General features: G+C 40.1%; 2 protein-coding genes across 2 annotated transcripts in view; one reads left to right on the top strand and one right to left on the bottom strand.

The window, feature by feature from the left end:
- Positions 1–117: 117 nt before the first annotated feature.
- ttc21b (tetratricopeptide repeat domain 21B) lies at positions 118–10011 on the bottom strand. Its single transcript, XM_088314329.1, has 29 exons — positions 9836–10011; positions 9440–9569; positions 9228–9338; positions 8973–9139; positions 8786–8908; positions 8520–8677; positions 8273–8357; positions 8074–8172; positions 7802–7994; positions 6969–7066; positions 6648–6848; positions 6444–6573; positions 6203–6360; positions 5830–6054; positions 5521–5759; positions 5313–5385; positions 4691–4801; positions 4481–4619; positions 3986–4092; positions 3652–3840; positions 3380–3490; positions 3213–3294; positions 2636–2786; positions 2401–2562; positions 2002–2197; positions 1608–1832; positions 1213–1333; positions 1060–1127; positions 118–976 (listed from the first exon to the last, which is right to left on the bottom strand). Exons 1-29 carry the CDS (start codon positions 9857–9859, stop codon positions 899–901), a joined length of 3954 nt encoding a protein of 1317 aa, XP_088170455.1. The 5' UTR covers positions 9860–10011; the 3' UTR covers positions 118–898.
- Positions 10012–10313: 302 nt separating this feature from the next.
- Positions 10314–21720, top strand: part of LOC148323731 (tetratricopeptide repeat protein 21B-like) — a 36500-nt gene continuing 25093 nt past the window's right edge. Inside the window, exons 1-29 of the mRNA XM_088314330.1 lie at positions 10314–10346; positions 11287–11416; positions 11505–11615; positions 11675–11841; positions 11915–12037; positions 12299–12456; positions 12617–12701; positions 12784–12882; positions 12954–13146; positions 13212–13309; positions 14186–14386; positions 14458–14587; positions 14676–14833; positions 14942–15166; positions 15249–15487; positions 15624–15696; positions 16251–16361; positions 16429–16567; positions 16916–17022; positions 17482–17670; positions 17792–17902; positions 18003–18084; positions 18168–18318; positions 18397–18555; positions 18638–18833; positions 18920–19144; positions 19268–19388; positions 19457–19524; positions 19622–19752. Coding sequence (XP_088170456.1) covers positions 10323–10346; positions 11287–11416; positions 11505–11615; positions 11675–11841; positions 11915–12037; positions 12299–12456; positions 12617–12701; positions 12784–12882; positions 12954–13146; positions 13212–13309; positions 14186–14386; positions 14458–14587; positions 14676–14833; positions 14942–15166; positions 15249–15487; positions 15624–15696; positions 16251–16361; positions 16429–16567; positions 16916–17022; positions 17482–17670; positions 17792–17902; positions 18003–18084; positions 18168–18318; positions 18397–18555; positions 18638–18833; positions 18920–19144; positions 19268–19388; positions 19457–19524; positions 19622–19699 — 3951 coding nt within the window. The 5' untranslated portion in view covers positions 10314–10322 and the 3' untranslated portion in view covers positions 19700–19752. The remainder of the gene's footprint in view (positions 10347–11286; positions 11417–11504; positions 11616–11674; positions 11842–11914; positions 12038–12298; positions 12457–12616; positions 12702–12783; positions 12883–12953; positions 13147–13211; positions 13310–14185; positions 14387–14457; positions 14588–14675; positions 14834–14941; positions 15167–15248; positions 15488–15623; positions 15697–16250; positions 16362–16428; positions 16568–16915; positions 17023–17481; positions 17671–17791; positions 17903–18002; positions 18085–18167; positions 18319–18396; positions 18556–18637; positions 18834–18919; positions 19145–19267; positions 19389–19456; positions 19525–19621; positions 19753–21720) is intronic.

The raw sequence follows: 21720 nt of genomic DNA, 5'->3' as shown, positions 1-21720 counted from the left end.
GATACAAAAAAACATCTAAACCACCACCGCCCACCCCCCAATGTGACAGGAGAAAAAGTTAATATTTAAAAAAAAAAAAAAATCAAAACAATCCAAAATAAAACAAGAATGTTCAAATTTGTTGTTGACAAGTGTATATTATTAAATTAAAATGTACATTAAATATAGAAATAAAATAATCAAAATACAATTATGTAACGTAAAAACAGTTCTGAAAAATATTATGCAAATGTAAAAAAATACACCCTCATTAATTATAACAAGGAGGGAAATCAAGTCAGAGATTAATCGCAGTGTTGAAAGAAAAAAAAAAAAACATACTCACTCAATCAATGAGATTCAACTCAACTGTTGTAATAAGGCAGCAAAATGAAAAACCAGTTAAACACCACTGCAAACAACAAACACAATAATAAACTTAATAATAAATGAATAACTGCGTGTGATTCAAAACAGAACTTTCTCTTTGTAACAAATTTTAACACAGAGATTGCATTGTGTCTCATAAAATCAGACAGTTGTAGCTAATCTTAAAGCAGGAGGCTGGCGATTACACAGAAAGGCTGAAAATAAGACTCGTGATAAAACCATACAAAAATAATCTTTTTTGTGTTTTGGATAAATGCTTTTCATTGAAAATTTCTGATGAAAATATTAAAGTGACTGTTTATTAAACGTATCCGCTAAAGAAAGCAGAATGCTAACCCTAACTCCATGATTTGTCTGATTTACAACAGGATATATCTTATATCTATGGATATAACTGAACAGGGGTGTGTAGACTTTTTATATCCGCTGTGGACTAATTGCCATAAAAGCAAAACATGGTGATCCAAATTTTCAACATGTTTCCGTCCTGGACATTTATTTGTCCCTAATTCAACAGGTGGGCAACATCTTATGGCCTTAAGGCAGCACGAGCTTTGTCCAAAATGTCCTTTCTCATTTTTGGATAATTTGGATGTGCGGCAAGAACCTGTGAATGGAGCAAAACAATTTGTGATTACAAAAATGATGGGTCACTTTCCAAATGCAAGCACCGCAAGACACCGCCCTCACCTTGTGACAAACATCGATGGCATCAAAATGGCGCTTTGCTTTTAAGTAGTTGAACGCAAGCTTGTATCCTGAAATGTAGAATGTAGACATTTTCTTTAAAATATCATGTTCGTCATCCAAATGTATCCTCACAAGTGAGTTTGGTGAACATACCGATGGTTGGGTTGGACTGATTTCCATATTTCCAAGTCAGTTCATAATTGATTGCTGCATCTCTGAATGCCTGCTCTTTTTCCATTATAAAACCACGATACTCATAAGCTTTACAACATGACTGCAGAGAAAATACAGTTAAATCCTTGATTAAAAATAAATAAATAAATAAAAAGGCCTGCACATTAGGGCAGAATAATGTTAAAAATGATTATTGTTTCCTCAATATTACAAATTAATATTAGATTCTTTTTTCTTCCCATGAATTTTTAAAATAAACAGAAACAATAAATCAAATTGTTTTGAAAATGGCATCCTACTACATCACAATGTCGATTTGAATTGGATTAATTGTTCAGCCCGACAGTAAAATTTATTTCAACAAAGTGACAGACCTTGTTATGATTGAGGCATCGCTTGAGGAGGTCGTCTGCCAAGTCGTATTTCCCTGAATGGATGTAGATGTCCGCCAGGAGAAGCCAGCTCTTCTCAAACTCGTCGGCATCAACGATATTCCACGTCATCTTGGCGATACGCTTCAGTTGGTTCCTGGCTCGAGGAGTTTGTTTCAGCATCATGTATGCCGTTGCCATGGCTAACAGTGCTGGCACGTGGTCTTTCTAAATCCAAACACACAACATCCTGGTCAAACAGGACTCAGGCAGAAACACCGCACCCTCCCCTTCTTGTCTTCCGATATTAGCGTCGTAGGTGATAGGGGAAGGTAAAAAAAAAAATCTAAACTGGGAAGAATGCAGTCATACAAGCATACCATCACGGATTACTCACTTCAGTGGTGGCAAACTCTGTGAAAACAGAGAGAGCTTTCTCTATATTGGCTTTCTGTTTGGTGGCCAGTAAGCAGTAGTTCTCCAGGATACGAAGCTGTACATGTCCACCCGGTGTCTGCGGCTTTATCTCCTTTACGAGCCTCTCGGCTGTTCTCACCGCAACTTGCTCTGTCTCTTGCTTCTCTGTCGAGTTCCTGAATCAGATAGGATGAAACGTTTGCATTTTTTAGTATTTGAGTTATAGAGGATACAGAACAGTGGTGACTTGAGATTGGAGTTTTTCCACACTCCCTATAACACCAACAGAGCGTACTTACTTAATGTATCAATTATGTTTTTATAAAGTATAAAACTCCTGTGTCATGTCACCACTCTCCAGGAAATCTTTTCCACTCACCCAACTTCACCATCTAAATTCTCAAATACTTCTCCTCCCATAGTGTCGCTGTCGGGATTTAGGTAAATTTCAATCATGTTATAAATTGCGTTTTGACCCCAATCATTGTCTTTCCGTGCCTGGTTGAAGTGGCGCAGAGCAGCATTCGGTTCCCCCGTGTACCTGAGCAACAAGCACAACCTTAGTTGGATGACATGTAACAAAACAATAAAATCATAAGCAAAATCCGACTCACCAAAGATAAAGCCCTTTGCAGTAGTTAAAACCGGGGTCAAACTTCGCTCGAGAAGAATGTTTTTCTGCTTTATCAAAACATTTGGGCACATCTTCCAACTTTCCTGCCCTCCTCAGCAAGTCAATGAGACGTGACAGTGTTGGGTAGTTGTCTTTCGTGTTAAAAAAAAAAAACAAAGCAAAAAGAATGTTTTTCAATTATGTGTTGACTCATCTGTCGATACCAACAATGTATAGACAGAACTGTGCAAAAGTCTTAGTCTGCATGTAAAAGCTTCAAGCCAGGGATTTTGCTTTAACTTTGTTTTGCAACCAAATTATTTGATTAATGGTTTCAGCCCGAAGTGCTAACATTATGATCGTGGCGGGTGGACAGTTCAGTTTTTAAGATTAAATTCTTGACGCCTACCCTGATCCTTATCACAATGTTCTGGCTTCCGTGATGATCGTTTTTTTTTTTTTTTTAATCAAAATGACTGTTGTGTGAAGGATCACAACACCAACAAAGTGGTGACTCAAGACCTTGGCAGTCCTGCACAAACGTAATAATTGATTGTAAGAAAGTGTATGTTTTGCACCTGGCTTGCGCTCCAGGAGTTGCTGATAGCGGAAGACAGCCTGCTCATAGTCTTGTCTCCTGAACATCAGATCGGCCATCATCTAAACACAAACACGTTGAAAATAAGTAAGAGCCACGTGTTTCGAAAGAATAACGGCCGAGTATGCAGTGAAAGACCGAACGCACCAAAGTTGCATCTTCATTAAACTGGTCGTTCTGCAAAATGACGCTGCATTGTTCCTGGCACGAATCAAGCTCATCTATGGTGAGGAAAATTTGCGCCAACTCCAGCATCACCTAGAAATGGCGAGTTTTGTGTGAATCCCATCCGTTACCTCTTCCCAAATCCCCCAAAAGGATTCGTACAATGTAAGGATGAGATTCTAAAAGATGCTCAGGCCGGTCAAGCACAGCTGCGACAGGGAAGACATAGGAGGTTTTGATTCAGTGGTACAGACCTTGTGATCCGTCTCACAGTAAACAAGAGCTTCTTTGTAGAACTTGATTGCTCTCTCATAGCCCCTCTGGCTCGTGTAGTGCTGAGCGATCTCAGAGCAGATCTTGGCAGCGAGCTGCTTCTGCATGGGGATGGCGTCAGGCTCCTCCAATTCCACCCGCTTTAGCACCTTGGCCTGCACATCCCGGGCCTAGCAACAGTACCATTTATCATTGTATACTACTGCCGTAATGTTTTAGTGTTTTCTGTAGCAGACCTGCTTCGAGATAACGCAATTAACCTTTGATGGAAATTAGAAAATGTCAGTAATGAGCTAAACAATTAGAAGTACTTACCTTTTGTAGTGTTGTTAAGGCTTCGTCTGTTTTGTCAACCTTGTTTTGGACCTTCGCCAACAGCATAAGATAACGGCAATCATCTGAGAGGGCTGTCAGTTCATTCACTTTGTTGGGAGGTAGAAAAGTTGGAAATTACGATCATGAGCAACAAAAAAAAAAGCTGAGTTGAACTGGAAAAAAAAAATCTATCCTACTTTTGGTAATGATTTCACACATCCCAGAGGATTGTTGTTAGCAACCCTGACAAATTTGAATATTACCACCACAAAAAAAAAAGTCGTGCTCTCCCCTCTACAAATTTAAGATGCAAAATATATACGCTTAAAACCTCTGGTGGCTGGAATAAATCCCACCGGGTTACTTCGAGCCGCGCTAGAGCAGTCAAGCTAGCCCGAAGCCCCGTTCTACATGCTACCTGTCAAGTTGTTGCACTTTAAAAAATTTTGCATGACATCAACAGCCATGATTTGTGTCGCGTGAGGAGAACTGCACCTGATTCACGGGAGAGAGAGTCATGCAAGAGTCTCTCACATCGCTCGTATTGCTTCATCTTCATGAGCAGCTCAGCCAGGTCATAGCGAAGGAAGTTCTGCTGCTCAGACGTCAGCGCCGCTTCATAGTAATGGATTGCCTGTGTAAAAAGGAAGCTTTGTGTCAACACGGTGGATCGTTCTGCGATGCAATCATGCGCTGATACAAAACCTTGGCGTAATAATGAGTCTTGACCAGAGCTTTGCCAAACTTGCTGGCAAGAGCACCGTCTTTGGGGGTTTTCTCCAGAGCGTGCTCGTAGACCTCAATGGCTTTTTCCGGCTGATGACATGCACAGTGAACAAAACAGTGAGTGATTGACCACTTGGCACTCGATACTGATTGGGTGTTAAAGCAGCTTTTTTAAAAGTTAAAGGGTAAGTCAACCCAAAAAGATAAAATCAGTAAAATCCACAAATTTTGGGAGATCTCACGAGGCGGCTATTTTGTCTGAAAATGTCTTTTTTTTTTTTACCTGATATTACTGTCATTTGTTTTGGATGCTGAATATGTAGAACCAAAAAGTGACAGTAGGTGGCCATGATAACGCACACTGGATAGCGGGTACCAGTGTTGACTCAACATTTAAATGCGCAATATATTTCAGTGAATAAAAGAGCCATAAAATAAAAATAAAAAAATAAATAAAATTATTAATATTATTTTTCAAGTACTATATGAGAAGTAAAGTTTGGGTTGCAATGAAAAAAATAATACAGCTATAAAGTTGATCTGAAGGAAGTAAAAAAAATAAATAAATAAATAAAAAGCATTCATTGTTTCTGCAGCTTACCTCTAAAATGTGCATGTAAGCGTCCCCCAGTAAAACGTATGTTTGAGGACCAGGTAGCTTGTCCACCATTTCCCTGGAGAACAGACCAGGACATTACATCAAATACATCCCTCTGAAACATACTAAATGGAGACACGTTTTTTTGTATCCTTTCTCGCTACTTTAAATAACAGAAAGTGACATCAAAATGGAATTTACCACCACTCACCTGTAGCAGCTCACATAGAGACGTTTATCCTTTTTGTGGGTCAGGTAAATGTCAGCCATTTTCTCCTTGGCTTGGCTGTAGTAGAGCTGCTCAGGTGTAATGTTTCTCAGCATGCTCAATGCCAGCTCTGTGTCACCGCGAAGCAAAGCCAGGTCTGCGTTGGCAATCGTGACCCGGAGCTCTTCGGAGCTCCCCGAGAACTCGTTGATGGCATCCTGCATCACTTTGGCAGCTTCATGCTGGTATATTGAATTGGTGCATGAGTCAACAGACGGTACAGTACCGATTCCAAATATGCATTCTTCATACCTGTTCTCCATTGAGCCACAAAGCCTCAGCTAACTCCAAGAAGACAGAGACACAGTCTGCAGAGCTCAGGTCGATCTTTTTGTTTTTGGACTTGGCTGATGCGCCAGCCCTGCACACCCCGGGAAGACTCATTGCCATTTGCAAAATCTGAATAGCCTCGGTCAGTTCTCCCATTTTCTTCTTTGCCTGAGCTTTGATCAGGAGATACAAGGGATGTTCTCGAATCTGAAATGAACAAGTTGATAATTAAATGTTATCTCCGTGTCGCGTACGAGAGCTATACAGTGTAGTTGAACATCGTTATGTGACTTGAATATGCTCCGGAACTCCACACACAAACCGAATTGCGACGGCAAGGATATGACCATCTCACCTCAAAGTTATGGCTGAGGCAGACTTCAAGCGACTGCGAGCACAACGTGAAGCTCCCCCGCAGCAAGTGGATCTGCGCCATGAGCAGATGAGAGTCCGTGTGAGAAGGATAGTGTTCGAGGCAGTGTTGCAGACTGCTCTGAGCGGCATCAACATCGCCTGCATGGACAGAGATGTACAGTAGTCGTTAGGAAAAAAAAAGAAAAAAAAAGCAGCCAGCACATTTCAAATGCCGTGCTTACCAGATTGATATCTGACTTTGGCTTGAAGGAAGAGTCCTTGAAGGAGCCCTGGCACAATCTTGACCACGGTATCCAACAATGCAGCACAGTGCTTGAGTTGCGGAGCAGGCGACTGGCCCTGAGCGGGAGGCTAAACCAGAAGAGAATTTTGCATTAATCCAAATTCCAAAGACACATTTTCAAGATGAAAACCGAAAGTTGTACTTTAGTGGGACACAGGGCGAGGTACTCCTTGACAATCTGTAAGAGGAAGTCAGGGTTCAACTTGTGAAAGTACTCGGCGCCCAAAGGTAGACCCTGGAGAGTGGACAAGTGGGTTTCCACGGCGTCGTTCAGGAGCTTGGTGACATCTTCTTGAGGGTGCCGCTTTTTTATTGCCACAAGCGCACGCAGGTAAATGAGGTCCTAACGAGACAAAAAAACATTGAGCTGAGATATTAACCACATGTTGACGTGCAGGAGCAGATGCCCTTGGATGACAATTAAGAAAAAGAAGATCACGAGAGCGCTTTTAATAAATGATACCCCCGATTTTCCGATGGATTGCTGAATTTCCGTGAGAAATTCCAGTTGTTGGTCTGCATCTTCGAGGCGGCCTTCGATCAGCTGGCATCGAATTATGCCTGGTCAACAAAATCACAATTAACATGTAAGTAAGGCTGGGTTATTGAGTTGCATAGGAAAGATACATTGAATTAAAAAAAAAAAAAGAGCTTGACGTGTACCTGTTGAATTATTTTCTCTCTACTCATTAATTTACTTGCTAATTGTCTGTTCATCTTGGATAACGCCATTGCAGCAAGACTTCTGTTAAAAGTGCATTGTACCACTTAAGCACTCATTCAAGTGTTTCATATCAAGTTAGCGGTTAGCAACGACTTATTTGTCGTCTCCTGTTGCTACTTCTCGTCTTCCTTTAATGAAATGCTTGTCAGAAATGTAGATTATCCGACACCTTGTCGACAGGGTTGTAAGAGTTTGAGATTTCTTTTTTTTTTATAGTTTGTGTTGACTTTTGTTGTTTTTTTTTCAATTTGATTAAATTTAGTGTTGTTTAGTTTTACTTTTTATTTTTTCAAAAATGGATCATATAGTTTTTTTTAATTAGTTTTAGTATTAGTTTTTCTTTTAATATATGGAGTGTTTGTCGAGTGCACGATAAAAAAAAAATCACTAAATATTTTTAACTACAATTCTCAAAGTATTGTTTGACCTTCCTTCTTCTGTATTGATGAACAGTAATACTGCAATAAATACATTTAAAATAAACCCCGAAAGCTCATGCATGATCATTTACCGTATATACTACTCAACTCTTTTTTTTTTCTTTTACGTTATCTAAAGCATTTGCAATTTACCAGTGAGTGCAGGGAGGCTCGTCTCATCCAGAGTCATGGCTGTCTTGTACCACTTTATGGCCTCCTTGATTTTACCCTGAAGCACCATAAGATAGCCCAACTCTGTGGCTAAATCCGAGTTGCCTTCTGTCACGCAGAATGCTTTTTCCACCATTCTGAACACCTGCTCGAGCACTTTTTCATTTCGTCCACACTATGAGGAATGAACACATAAGAAATTGTGAGATTCCATATGAGACAAAACTAAAAAACACAAATAGAGTCTGTCTTACAACTCTGGTGAATGCAAGAGACATTCTATAAGCAAGCTCAGGGTTTCGTGGCTCCAGCATGTCCAGACTGCTGATGAGCTTGGAAAGATGTTTTGTTGACTGCCAAGTGAGATACACAAACAGTACAAATGAGTCCATGAGGCGTGTCACGTCAGGTCATGATCGTCTTGAAGTACATATTGGAATTGTGTGAATTTACCTCTGCGATATCTCCATTTTTACATAAAGAATGCAGAGTTAACATTTGTAGTGCATCCAGGTTGTTTTTATCCATTTGTAAAAGTCTGAAATGATACAGAAGGTATAAATTGAAGAAAGTGTTTAGTTTTGTTGAATGGGAGGAAGGCAAATATAATTCTAATAGAAAAATAGAAAATAATGGAAGACTGATGTGCTTGCAATAACCTCATTTTAACTTCCGAGCATCAAAACGTGTCACTCCTCACCTGATTGCTGCCTCGGTTGTTTGCTCCCAGTCTTGGAGGTTTAAAAACAGCTTCATTTTCTTAATAAGAGCAGGCAAGAACCCAGGGAAACTGGCAATGATCTTGTTAACCACATCTAATGCGCCAGAGTAGTTCTGACGATATTCGTAATATTGTGCCTAGGACAGAACAGACATCCCTTTAATCACAATAATCAAAGCAATGTTATAAAGATGTACAGGAATTTAAAAAAAAAAAGAGAAATCCAAGCATTCTCGCTAGCTTACCTTTCCCATCAGAGCAAAAACATCTGGTCCGTCCTTCAGCCCTTCGTCAAAGTACTTTCCAGCCTTTCTGGCATATACATCCTTCCCACAAGTCACATCTATCCATCCTTTCAGGATTATGCCCTAGAGAACAGATTTGTCATATCTTTTCCCCCCCCATACATGCGCAGTGTCATGAATGTATTACCTCTTTGGAGCCATTGGACAGTTTGATCATTCGCTCTGCGTATTCTCTTGCTTTATCATTCCGGCCTAATAGCCAGAGAAACAAGCCAGCATGGTAAAGACTCTGGGGAGATGCACTTTTCCGGTCCTCCTTGATTTTAGCTTCAAGTTCTTGAACAACTTCTCTATCTGGGATGACAAAGATATCAATTCAAATATTTAAAAATAACCTCTGGTACATTTATATGTCATTAATAATATCAGTTTGTTGTCTTACCAGGTTTTGTCTTTTTCTTCTCAGCATAGACAAGTGCCATTAACGTGCACAAAGATACATCTCGTGCATCTTTTAGGGTGTCCAACTCTGCTGTGGCTTCTCGAATCGAATCTGAGATTAAGTAAAAAAATAAGTTACATTTGTAGTTAATTAATGAGTAAAGTGCACTACTGAAAACATATAAGCATTTCTTTCTTCAGTTTTCAGTTTACCTTGCATTAAAGTGCCATATCCATGGAAGAAACTGAGGACTGGGTCGCCTCTGAATTTTGTCAGAGCACCAGCTGCAGCGTTCACAGCGTGGTTGAAATATTTCTCGGAGCAATAATATCTGATTGAAGCCTAAGAACAACAACATATTTTATTACTGCACTGAGGATGATTTATAAAGTGTCTGTACTTTACTTGAGCATTTATATGTATGAGACGTTTTACTTTTACTCTCAGTGATTTTATTTGTCAGTGTGCTAAAGTTTTACAGTAATGCAATGTAGTGCAAAGGCACTAACCAAAAGCAACATACGCGCTATTCTCTTAAAAACGCAGTAATGAGACATCATATTATTGTTGTGAATTGCAAGTAAAGCGTGTGTAAAACGTTCGCTCACCAATGTCATCTCTTCATTTTCCATTTCGGCTGAAAAACGCTGAGCGTGTGCAGCAATTGAAAGGCGAATTGGAACCTATTTTTCCATTTGGTGGTAGCGTTTATGATCAACCATTACAGTTATGTTGTTTCGTCGTGTAACAGGCTCACCGCCATATTGAGATCCCTCTTTCTCACGTTGCCTAGTAACCACAGACTGCTTATTTTTCTTCTTCGTTGTTAGTTTAGGTGAGAAGCGCAATACTGCCTCCAGCTGGAGAAATCGAAGAATGCAGACGTTGGCGCCATCATGGCTAAAAAAAAAACCACGTTAAATTCCTTTAAAAGTACAGTATAATAGCTGTCTTTTGTTGACGCGTCACATGTTAACCAGAAAGTGGCTTTCAAGTTAAACGTAATGCATGTGCTGAATAGCCTTTGAAACACCCAAAGATAACATTCACCTCCCACTAAATTGGGCAGTTAAAACTAATAGCCTGGCTGTCAAAATGGAGACTAAAGACATAGCAATGGTAAGCAGATTCTTTATCGGTTTAGATGAACGTGTTTAGCAGTCACCTCGTTGAAAAGCACATAAGATGTAGCTCAGGGTCAGTATAAAGAAAATAATATCTCCTGCTCACTCAATTGTTGGCTTACTTGAAAACTGAAAAATGATTGGAGAAGCAATTGGACATTGTTGTTTGGTTATAATTATAATGAATAACATTTTAAAGATAACACAGACTGTTTTTCAGAGTCATTTTGTAAAACTAAAATACATTTTTCAAACTAGTTAAAAACCTGTCCATACATTTAAAAACCATCGCAGTACACTACTAAAGAGAAATGTCACAAAATGATGAAACACAGGATTGAATTATCTAGCCCGTCACAATATGCTGCTAGCTCAGATAGATGAACAAACAAAAATACATTATTGTTTGCAAATAAATAATTTTAAGACCACTTAAGTGAAATTGGCTGTTGGGAATCACTGAAGTAAACCATGCAACTTGTAATAACTAGTTGAAAATTAAATAATTTTACATGGCATTATTCAACCCTACAAAAAAAATAGCTTTGAATTCTCACTGATGACTTGCCAGTACAATGACGGTGTAGTTCACTCGCATCACTTATGTGCGGGCAGCGTGGGATTGGTTTCCACCCAGTGACGTGTCTATGTGTACTCTGTGACTGGCTGGCAACCTGTTCAGGGTGAAGTGTTCCTTCTGACTGTAGTCAGCTGGCATAGGCTCCAGCATCCCCTCAACCTCACCCTCACCCTCCCTTGGCAACCATGTACAGGATAAGCGGTGTGGATGATGATGATGACTTGCTAGCGAAGACCAATAATCTACGCAAACAAACGTACAGGGGGAAAAAAAACTAGTTGTGACCCAAAGTGTTTCCAAATGAATTCAACTGTATTTGGTAAAATCTAACAATTGAATATCTTTTTATTTCTAGGCTTTGATTAGATATTATTGCAGTGAGAAATATTTCAATCATGTTGCGGATGCCACAGCGACCGCACAGAAGAAATTTCGCAATGAGCCCGTCTTCAGTGTCTTCCGTGCATATGGCGCTTTGATGCAAGGTGAGATGGACCTCATCCAATGAAATAACGCGATATCGTTACAAAATCAGTTCCTCACTTCCCCAACGATTTCTACATCAAATTACAGGTGAAGTTCGACAAGCCGCTGCCGAATTGGACGCGATAAAGGATAGATCCGATGTGTCGCTCTGCTCTCTGATGGCACGCGTCTACGCTGAGAAAAAAAAGACGACGCCAGGTAAGCCGGCAACGTTGATTGCGACACATTCAACTGAACCCGTCTCTTTGGAATCACAGACAGAGAGGTTATTCGCGAGCTCGAAAGTAAAATCAGAGAGGATCGCAAAAGTGCATCTCCCCAGAGTCTGTACTACGCCGGGATGTTTCTTTGGCTGTTGGGCCGAAATGATAAAGCGAGGGAATACATAGAGCGAATGATCAAACTCTCCAGTGGTTCGAAAGAGGTAAGACAAAGCTACGGTTGAGGTGCCGTTCTGGCTTGTGTGAACTTTTGTGAAACTCTTGTGTACTGTGCAGGGGATAATCCTGAAAGCATGGATAGATGTGACGTGTGGAAAAGATGACTATGCCAGAAAGGCTGGAAAATACTTTGATGAAGGGCTGAAGGATGGACCAGATGCTTTTGCTCTGATGGGAAAGGTGCGATTTAAAGAAATTGTGTTCACGGTTGGATGGATGTGATGGGAAAACGTTTAGAATGGTGTAGTGTTCCCGTTTCAATTTTTGTTGTGTATATTTATATATTTTTTTTGGGGGGGGGACAAAAGAATTTGAGTAATGTATGTTGTTGAACCTGTAAGTAACTTTCGGGTATTTATGAACTCACTTTTAACATTGATGTATAAGGTTGAAATTCTTCAGTTTAGGAATTAATAGTAGATTATTGTTCGTCTATCCCAGGCGCAATACTTTGAATATTGCCAAAACTACTCTGGAGCGTTAGATGTGGTTAACAAGGTCATTGCCAGTTTCCCCGGTTTCGTACCGGCTCTTATCAAGAAGATGACCCTTTTTTTAAACCTCCAAGACTGGGAGCAAACCACAGAAGCCGCAGTCAGGTATGGAGTTATATAATTTTGTCTTTGCAAGCACGTTGGAAAAAAAAAAGAACAGATTGAAATCTGATGACCATTTTGAGCAAAAACATCAGTTGTCGCCACTTTTACAAATAATAAACCATTTGAGTGTAAATTAACCATCTCACACTTCTCATTTCAGGGTTTTACAAATGGATACAAACAACCTGGATGCTTTACATATGCTCACTTTGCATTCATTGTGTATCAATGGAGATATTGTTGAGGTACACAACCAAAGAAAACGTTTTGAGTCGGAAACCAGCAATTTAACCGAGTTATTTAAACATTTTCTCTTCCAATTTTCAGTCAACAAAGCATCTTTGCAATCTCATTCGAAGTCTGGACGTGCAGGAACCACACAACCCAGAACTTGCTCACAGGATGTCTCTCGCATTCAGTCGAGTTGTGAGATAAAACATCTTGTTGTTGTTTGTCATGTGTTGGACGTAATCATTAGCGGCATTGATTCCTTTTAGTGTGGACGAAATGAGACGGTGCTTGAGCAGGTGTTCGTCATGGTGGAAAAAGCATTCGGTGAGTCGCGACAAAACTCCGACTTGGCGGCAGAGTTGGGATATCTTATGGTGCTTCAGGGTAAAATCAAGGAGGCCGTGAAGTGGTACAAGACAGCCATGACTCTGGATGAGATGAGCCTCACTGCATTGACGGGTAAGTTGCAAAGTGTCAGAACATTTGTCAAGCTTCGGGGACTGTTAATTGTTTTCATTGCGCAGGTATAATTTGGTGCCAGCTGATGGAGGGCAGCCTAGAAGAAGCGGAGAAAGATTTGGAATTTCTGACGGAAATTCAACAAACCACTGGAAAATCAGGGGTGAGGTTGATACATTTACAGTCCACTCCAAAAGTATTGGAACAGCAAGGTCATTTCTTTTGTGTATATTGTATGCTGTCACGTGCCTGTCTGCGTGAGGACTACGGCCCGGCAGGACAGGGGGGAGAAACATGACAATACAGAAAAAAATTAAGTTTCATATCAAATACAAAAGAATTCCAAATTTGATTTCATCTCATTTACTTCTTGATGTGATCAACAACTCAGGACTGAGTCCGCTTTGTTTGAAGCTACACGCTTTTCAAGGGAGCAAACGTATTGGAACGTACATTATTAAATGACTTTAAAGTGAATAATATTTAGTATTTGGTGGCACAACTCGTACTTTCAGTCCACTGTTGCATTTTTCATTTAAAATGCTGTTCCAGACCTTTACTGCAGCCTCTTACAGTTCTTGTTGGTTTTCTGGCAATTTCTCCCTTCAGTCTCTTCATTAGCTGAAATGCATGCTCTATTGGGTTAAGATCTGATCACTGACTTGGCCAGTCAAGTCCTTTGTTGTGTTGGTGCAGTCTTTTTTTTTGGGTCGGTTCCTTAGAAATTAGAAATCCCTTCATGCAACAGAAGGGATTTCTAATTTCTAATTTCTGTTGCATGATGAAGCTTCTCTCAATTAGTTTGGATACACTTTTCAGGACATTGACAGACAAAATGTGTCTGAAGACTTCAGAATTCATTCTACTTCTACCATCTTGAGTTAGATAATCAATAAATTACCTTCACTACACTTCGCAGATGAGTGAGATTATATATTTCTTTCCGCTTGTTTTGTAATCTGTTCAATGGGAGTCCTTTTTCCCCATTTTTTTCCCCTGGTTGTTTCCTCTTTCTCATTCTTTTGTTTCATCTCATTAGGAAATCCTCTACCTGCTTGCACTTGTGGCAATTAAAAAGCGCAGCCCGCAAGAAGAGATAACCAAGCTGCTCAAAGAGGCAGTGGAAAGCCACTTTTTGACTTTACAGGGTCTACCTTTGGGTGTGGAGTACTTTCAGAAACTGAACCCTGACTTCCTCTTCCAAGTTGTCAAGGAGTACCTTGCTCTGTGTCCCACTAAGGTAGGACGCACTGTTTATGTTTCTTCTCTGAAAAGCGTATTTGTGAATTGTTTTGGCGCTTTTTGGTTTAGCCTTCAGCTCAGGGCCAGTCTGCTGTTCCTCAGCTCAGACATTGTGCCACCTTGTTGGATACGGTGGTTAAGATTGTTCCGGGTCTCCTTCAAGGGGTTTTCCTGCAAGCCAAAGTTAGATACCACTCCGGTGAGTGCTGCGTTTTTAAATGCGATGGCTGCCTCTCGGAACTGATTCTTTTTAACTGCAGTGTGTGTGTGTGTGTGTGGTCATTCAGGCGATGTCGATGCTGCTCAAAGCAGTTTACAACATTGCCTCGAGCAGTGTCCTACTCATACGGACACGCATCTGCTCATGGCTCAGATCCACTTGCTGCGCGGCAATTTCACTTTGTGTTTCCAGTCGCTTGAACTTTGCCTCAGCCATAACTTTGAGGTGAGAGCGTCAGTTGAATGTCAAAATGTTTACTCCTAATTACTGACGAAGGATTTCAATAAAGATAAAGATAAAGATGATTAAATAGATTTTCATACTCCGTTCCAGATTCGAGAACATCCTTTGTACCTCCTGATCAAGGCTCAAGCAAAGAAGAAAATGGGTGCGCTGACTGAAGCCATTCAGATTTTGCAAACGGCAATGAGTCTTCCCGGGGTCTGCAGGGTTGGCTCATCAGCTAAATTTAAAACAAAAATGATCGAACTGAGTTCCGCAGATTGTGTGTCTGTCTTCTTGGAGTTAGCTGAGGCGTTGCGGCTAAGCAATAAACAGGTTCAGTCTTGTGTTGTTCAAGAAAAAAAAAGGTTTTTTTACATTGTTTATATTTTCGCTTACGTATGTATTGTTATTGCAGCAAGAAGCAGCCAAGGTGATGCAAGACGCCATCACAAAGTTCTCCGGCACTCCTGAGGAGCTTCAAGTGACTATCGCCAACGTCGATCTCGCTTTGTTACACGGTGACACAGAGTTGGCGCTGAATATGCTCCGAGACATTACACCGGAGCAGCTCTACTACATTCAAGCCAAGGAGAAAATGGCTGACATTTACCTGAACCACAAAAAGGATAAGCGTCTGTATGTGAGCTGTTACAGGTGAGTCGTCTCTCGATGTTACAGTTGCTGATTATGTATTTAATTAACAATTACAAAATGTGACATTGAAAAAAATACGAAATTCCAGATGCAACCCTTTCCTACGGAAAATGTCTTGAATTTGTCCGTTCTCCAGGGAAATAGTGGACAAGCTACCCAGTGCTCACGCATACGTCTTACTCGGGGAAGCTTATATGCATATTTTAGAGGTAGGTGGCAGCCGCAATTGGCCTGTGTTCATTTACCGTATTATACAGTCTGTTTTTTTGGTTTTTCTGTTTCTATAAAACAAGCTCAAGCCCTTTCGAATACTGGTGTAGATTCACACTAGCATAAGTTGTCTTTTATTAGTTATCAAACTTTGAAAAATTGGCCTTTGGCGTTTTATTTTTTATTTTATTTAATGTTAGGCATTTCTGTGTCAAACGAAGCAAGAAGGGCTCTCCATAATTTTTTTTTATTTTTTTTTTTTTACAAATGATCCTTATTAACTAATTAAGGGTGAACCTTTGCTTTTGGAGTATTGTTGATATTATTTCCTGAACTTGAACAGTATTGAAATTGTTCTCATTTGTGTGACCAGTTGAGCATATTTCGTTTGTGATTATTGATATCCAGTTGGAATTAAATCATAAACAACACATTGTGAGATTGGGCCCAGAAAAGTTTGGAACAAGAAAAATGATCAAATAAACATTCCATCAAATTATTAACAAACAGCTAACGTGTCACCAATCCTAAATTGAGGTTGTTTTACTTGCAGCCGGAGAAAGCCATTGAAGTCTATGGGCATGCGCTGGGGAAAACCCCGGAAGACGGAGCTCTAGTCAGCAAGTTTGGCAAGTTCCTGGTCAAGACGCATTACTTTGACAAGGTTTGTACTTGTATAATATATTTCCAGAGACATCCAAGTGTTGACACACACACTTCCTGTTACACAGGCATTACATTATTATGAAGCTGCACTGAAGACCGGACAACAGAATTTCCTGCGCTATGACCTGGCCGAGTTGCTGATGAAGCTGAAGCAATACGAGCGCTGTGAGAGCGTTCTGCTTGATGCTCTCTCCCATAAGCCAGGTACTTAGCAGTACTTATACTGTCCTTACATCGGCAACACGTTGAAAACATCACAAAAGGCTGCCACGGAAAATAGTCTGCGGTAGAGTTTTTGTCTAATAATTGAATCTCCTCATAGCAGGCCAATGAAAAGAAGTTATCGCTCTTGTCATTGAAATCTAAAATCCACCCCCAAATTTTACAAAACAGAGCCTGGGATTGAAATTCCTTTAATCTCCCAAAAAAGCTTTGTAATCAATAAACAAATTTAATTAAAAAAAAAATAATAAAAAAAGTTCGCCTCGCACATGCTCATACAGAATGTTGTTGTTGTTTTTTTTTTTTAAATATTTATATGGGCTGGCCTAGTGAATGGCCTACGTGCACTCTCAGATGATTGCCGTTATCTGATGCTGCTGTCAAAGGTCCAAAATAGACTTGATAAAGCTGAAGAAGCCTTAATATCGCTACAAAGGGTGAGTCATTTTTTTTATCACACTTCTGGCTTTTTATTATTGTGTATCCAATGATTTATCCCTAAAGGCTATGTATATGTGTGTCTTACATTTGTTTTCAATTTTTTATCACGGGCACCAGGTGTGCCACATTCCCAAACACAATAAACTAAGTTTGCCCAGGCACCAATGTGAAAATGCGTCAGTTTTTACGCCAAACACGCATGCACTTGTTTAAAAAAATAAATCTGTCAGAGTGGCGTTAATACTTTACTAAAACCAGCAGTTCAGTACTAAAAATGGCGATAAAATGTTGATCAGAATGCCGCTGACAACATACGTAACTGCGACGTTGTGCCATTTTGCTGCAATATCTTGTGACTCAATTGTGTCGCGATGCCAATGATCCGAGATGTTTAAGCCTATACTCCGTATTTGCATTCTATTATTATTGTCATTGACAAATTGGACTTTTGCCAGGCGCGGGATATACAAGCCAAAGTGCTCAAGCGAGTGCAATTGGAGCAACCTGACAGCTTTGACGACCAGAAGCAGTTTGCTGCCAAGATCTGCTCTGAGATCGCTCAACACTACACGAGTCAGAGGGTCCACAACAGAGCCATCGAGTTCTACAAGGAAGCTCTCGGTTATTGTGAGACGGATCTCAAGGTCGGTACAGCTGAATTAAATCCCATCCCTACATGTGTTGCACCTCTTGTGGATTGTTTGATTCGGAAACCGGGTTGTATTGATCCCTTGCAAAAGTAATTCACAAAACATATCATTCTAGTTGATGCTCGAGTTGGCCCAGATATTCCTCACGCTCGATGAAGTTGACGCATGCCAGGAACAATGTAACGTCATCTTGAAGAACGAGCAGTTTAATCAAGATGCAACTCTGGTGTGTTCTGTCTGCCGTCTTTCACCTCATGTCTGGCCATTCTCCTCTCGGAACACATTAGTAAAACCTTTTTTTTTTTTTTAAACGTGTTTGTATTTAGATGATGGCTGATATTATGTTCAGGAGACAGGATGATGAACAAGCCGTTTTCTATTATCAGCAGCTATTGGAGAGCAAACCAGGTGCAAAATCTCGATGATTCGAAAAAGGGAACTAATGGCGAATAGGTGTCTTTAAATGAGTGGAATTTTAATTTTTTTTCAAGAGAACTTCTCAACTGTGTCACGTCTCATTGACTTGCTGAGGAAGGCAGGGAAGTTGGAAGACATGTCCAGATTTTTTGAAAAGGTGGAAAAATATTCAACCAGGGTTACATTTGAACCTGGGTTCAACTACTGCAAAGGACTTTATCTTTGGTGAGTCAGTTGTTTGTTGAGGTTCAAAGTGGCATCTATTTTGCATATATTCTTACTAAATTCACGCTTGATGCTCAGGTATACGGCAGAACCTAATACTGCGCTGCATCATTTCAACCAGGCCCGAAAAGACACCAGGTGGGGTCAAAAGGCTGTGCATAAGATGATAGAACTCTACCTAAATCTCAACAATGACATGATGGGACTCGAATTATGTAATTTGGATTTTAGAACTGGGTAAGATTACTAAAAAGGCAGTTGAAAGATAAATACCTTCGGGTGGACTTTTATGTCATCATGAGTTCACTTTGCTCATTAGGAGTTCTACGGAGAAGCAAGAAATGGAGAGGGTTGCTGTGGCAACAGCTCATCAGCTCTTGAAGGAATTAAAGCCAGAAACTCCTGGAGGACACCTCAAACTTCGTATCCTGGAGAACTACTGCTTACTAGCCACGAAACAGAAGGCTAATATAGAGAAAGCCATCTCTGTTTTTACAGAAATCGTCACTAATGTGGTAAGAAAATTGTGGCATTTTTCTTCTCAATTTACTGAAAAGTGGCCGCCATCTTGATCCTGCTTAACGAGCATGTTTGAATTTAGGAAGCTCACGTGCCAGCACTGCTGGCCATTGCGACAGCTTTCATGATGTTGGAACAAACTCCCCAAGCCAGGAATCAATTGAAACATATCGCAAAGATGACCTGGAATGTTGTTGAGGCTGAGGAGTTTGAGAAGAGTTGGCTACTCCTGGCCAACATCTACATCCATTCGGGAAAGTATGACTTGGCCGATGACCTCCTAAACAGATGTCTCAAACATAACAAGGTCAGTCGCCGGTTGAAGTATTTTACAGCATCACATTGCAGTAGCCTTCGAAAGCGTAATTGCACTTAAGACCAAACTGAAGAGCAAAAATGAGATGATTCTACCTGAGCATTTTCTGTGCAGTCTTGCTGTAAAGCATATGAGTATCGAGGTTTCATAATGGAAAAGGAGCAGGCATTCCGTGACGCAGCATTCAACTACAAACTGGCTTGGAAATATGGAAATCAGTTCAACCCAACCGTCGGTAGGTTGATCATTTAAGTTCCAGTCTGCACCAAAACAAATAATGTCGTAACATTTTTGTCACGACAGGATACAAACTTGCTTTGAACTACCTCAAATCAAAACAGAATTTTGATGCCATCGATGTCTGCCATAAGGTGAAGCGGTCGTATTCTTTAGTGTGTGTACGTGAATGTATGTTTTGTTGTTTTTATGTTCTTCTTAGACTTGTTTGTTTTCTTTCTCTATCTACAGGTACTTGCTACTCATCCAAATTTCTCAAAAATTAAAAAGGACATCTTGGACAAAGCTTGTGCGGCCTTGCGCCCATAGAAATTTGACAGCCAGCTCCCGGGAGAAGCATTTCCTTTTGGACGTCAACCAAGGTACTGTAAAAAATTTTTTAAAGTAACTTGCACTCTTCTTTGATTGAACACTTAACAATATCACATTACTGAAAATTGGTCATGTGGTATTGTAGTGTTTTGGTCATAGTACTTGAGTTGAGTAGTAGGTGTGTCCTAGCTTGCTAATATTAGCTTAACATGCTAATGGAAGTGGCTCACTGTTATCTTTTGATACTGCTATGCCTTAATTTAAGTCAAGCAGGATCATTGTTCCTTTGTTAAAAAAATAAATAAATCCATTAACTAATTTACTACCATTGACAACTAAATACGTCAAAGATCCATTTTTTTTTTTGACTCACCTACAATATTGAACAATGAAGAATATGTTGCTAGTTTTCTTTAATGTCTTGTGTGGTGCATACATATTAAAAGTCCCTGTGAAGTCACCATTTTAGCCATGTCCAAACAATCAAGTGAAAACATAAAAAAAATGCATAAGTACGTAGTTCAATCTTTGTATTTTCAGCAATGATCCTAAAACTTATATAAAGTATTTCAAAAACAGTGTCTATAAAGCGTAATTTAACAGTTGATCTTTGCATAGTTTAACCACCGAATTCTATTTCCACCCTGTCATGAGTCATTTTTGCTCCCGCATTATGTAACGACGGGCATCGACTGAAAACTTTGAACTGTTGACGTTTACAGAGTTGATTCAATAGCGGGGGAGGGGGGGGGGCAGCATGTGGCCAGCACGGGTACAACTGTTCCAGGAGAGACCTTTCCAGGCCGTGTCAGATATTATTTAGCCACTAACTGTGGCACATAATCATTAACTCTCTGCAGCACACATCAATGGCAGCGTAAATCACATTGGTGTGATGCTGAGGCAGCTGTGTGCATCCTGTAGCGCACAATATAGTTCACAGACACTGTCGCCAGCCTTTCAAGAGAAGTAGATATTGTCAATCATATAAGCAAATTAGCATTTCCCATGTAGAGAGTAGTTACATGATTGAGGTGTTGCGCCACGCAAAAGGCAATAAATATTGCATGTGCTGCTGCACTTACAAGGAATGCTTCTGAAAACCTTTTAGAGGAAAGACTGTGGAATATGCACGCCCTGGTTGGACTGCTTTCGCATTCTAATGGCCATCTCCATTGTGGTTTGTATGGGCCATTATTGATCAAGTCATTCTTGAGTCATACTCAATGATGCAGGCAGCTGCCTTGCTAATGAACTCCTTCATGCTTTATTTTTTTTTTTAAACGCGTCGCATGTTTTACGCAGACTCTCTTTGCATCCAGGTGCCAATTCACTTTAAGGATATTTTGGTTTGAAACTGTACAAGGGCCTGCAAGTTCCTTTTTTTTAAGGAAGTGGTTCAATTGAAAATGCAATTTAGTGGTTGAGAGAGAGCACATGCGTGTCACTCGGACTTAGGGGAGGTTAGGAGCAACTCACCACAACCTAATCTAATGGAATCGGCTTCCCATCTTGGGCAAATAGAATTAGAGCTCTTATGGGTTGCATTCTCAGATTTCTCTCGTTTTTTTTTTTTTTTTAGACTGTGCTCCTTCTTGCATAGTGGCAGAACTAGGCATTCTTTCACTTAGTGGTTCCAACATTTCACTATAGTTGGCGAGTTCCTACTAAGCTAGTCAGCAGAATCAGTTTTATCAATTAGTTCCTGTAATGGACTCTCATTTTCAAATGTTTTACAAGGGCCCTTTAAAAAAAAAAAAAAAATCAAGTGACACGTCAACTCCTGCGGCAGCTGCAGTGTAACAATCCTCTGTGTGAGACAGGACAGTTGAAACAATCAATAATCGGTCACCCGGCTTCTGTTCACTATACTCTAAAGGTTGTCAGACTATAATAAATATTTGGACTATTATTAATAATTAATAAAATACTCAAGCCACTTAAGACCCTAATTGTTTCCGGCAGAAGCCACAGAGCACACTCACAAACCAGAATAGAGCTCGTTCAACCGAGATTTG

This window comes from Idiotropiscis lumnitzeri, chromosome 14 (assembly GCF_059441095.1).
Source record: "Idiotropiscis lumnitzeri isolate Australia: NSW breed Sydney's pygmy pipehorse chromosome 14, RoL_Ilum_1.0, whole genome shotgun sequence".
Taxonomy (NCBI): Eukaryota; Metazoa; Chordata; class Actinopteri; order Syngnathiformes; family Syngnathidae; genus Idiotropiscis; species Idiotropiscis lumnitzeri.
The sequence above is the reverse complement of the archived record's forward strand: the minus strand, read 5'-3'. Positions and strand labels throughout refer to the sequence as shown.

Bases quoted from the DNA above. Each gene is read 5' to 3' on its own strand.
- ttc21b (XM_088314329.1), bottom strand. From the start codon at position 9,859: ATGGAAAATGAAGAGATGACATTG. The intron at 6,849-6,968 runs GTATCATTTATT...TTGTCTCGTTAG, and splicing joins AATCCATCGGAAAATCGGGG to GACCTCATTTACCTGCGTGC. The intron at 977-1,059 runs GTGAGGGCGGTG...CTCCATTCACAG, and splicing joins CCATCGATGTTTGTCACAAG to GTTCTTGCCGCACATCCAAA.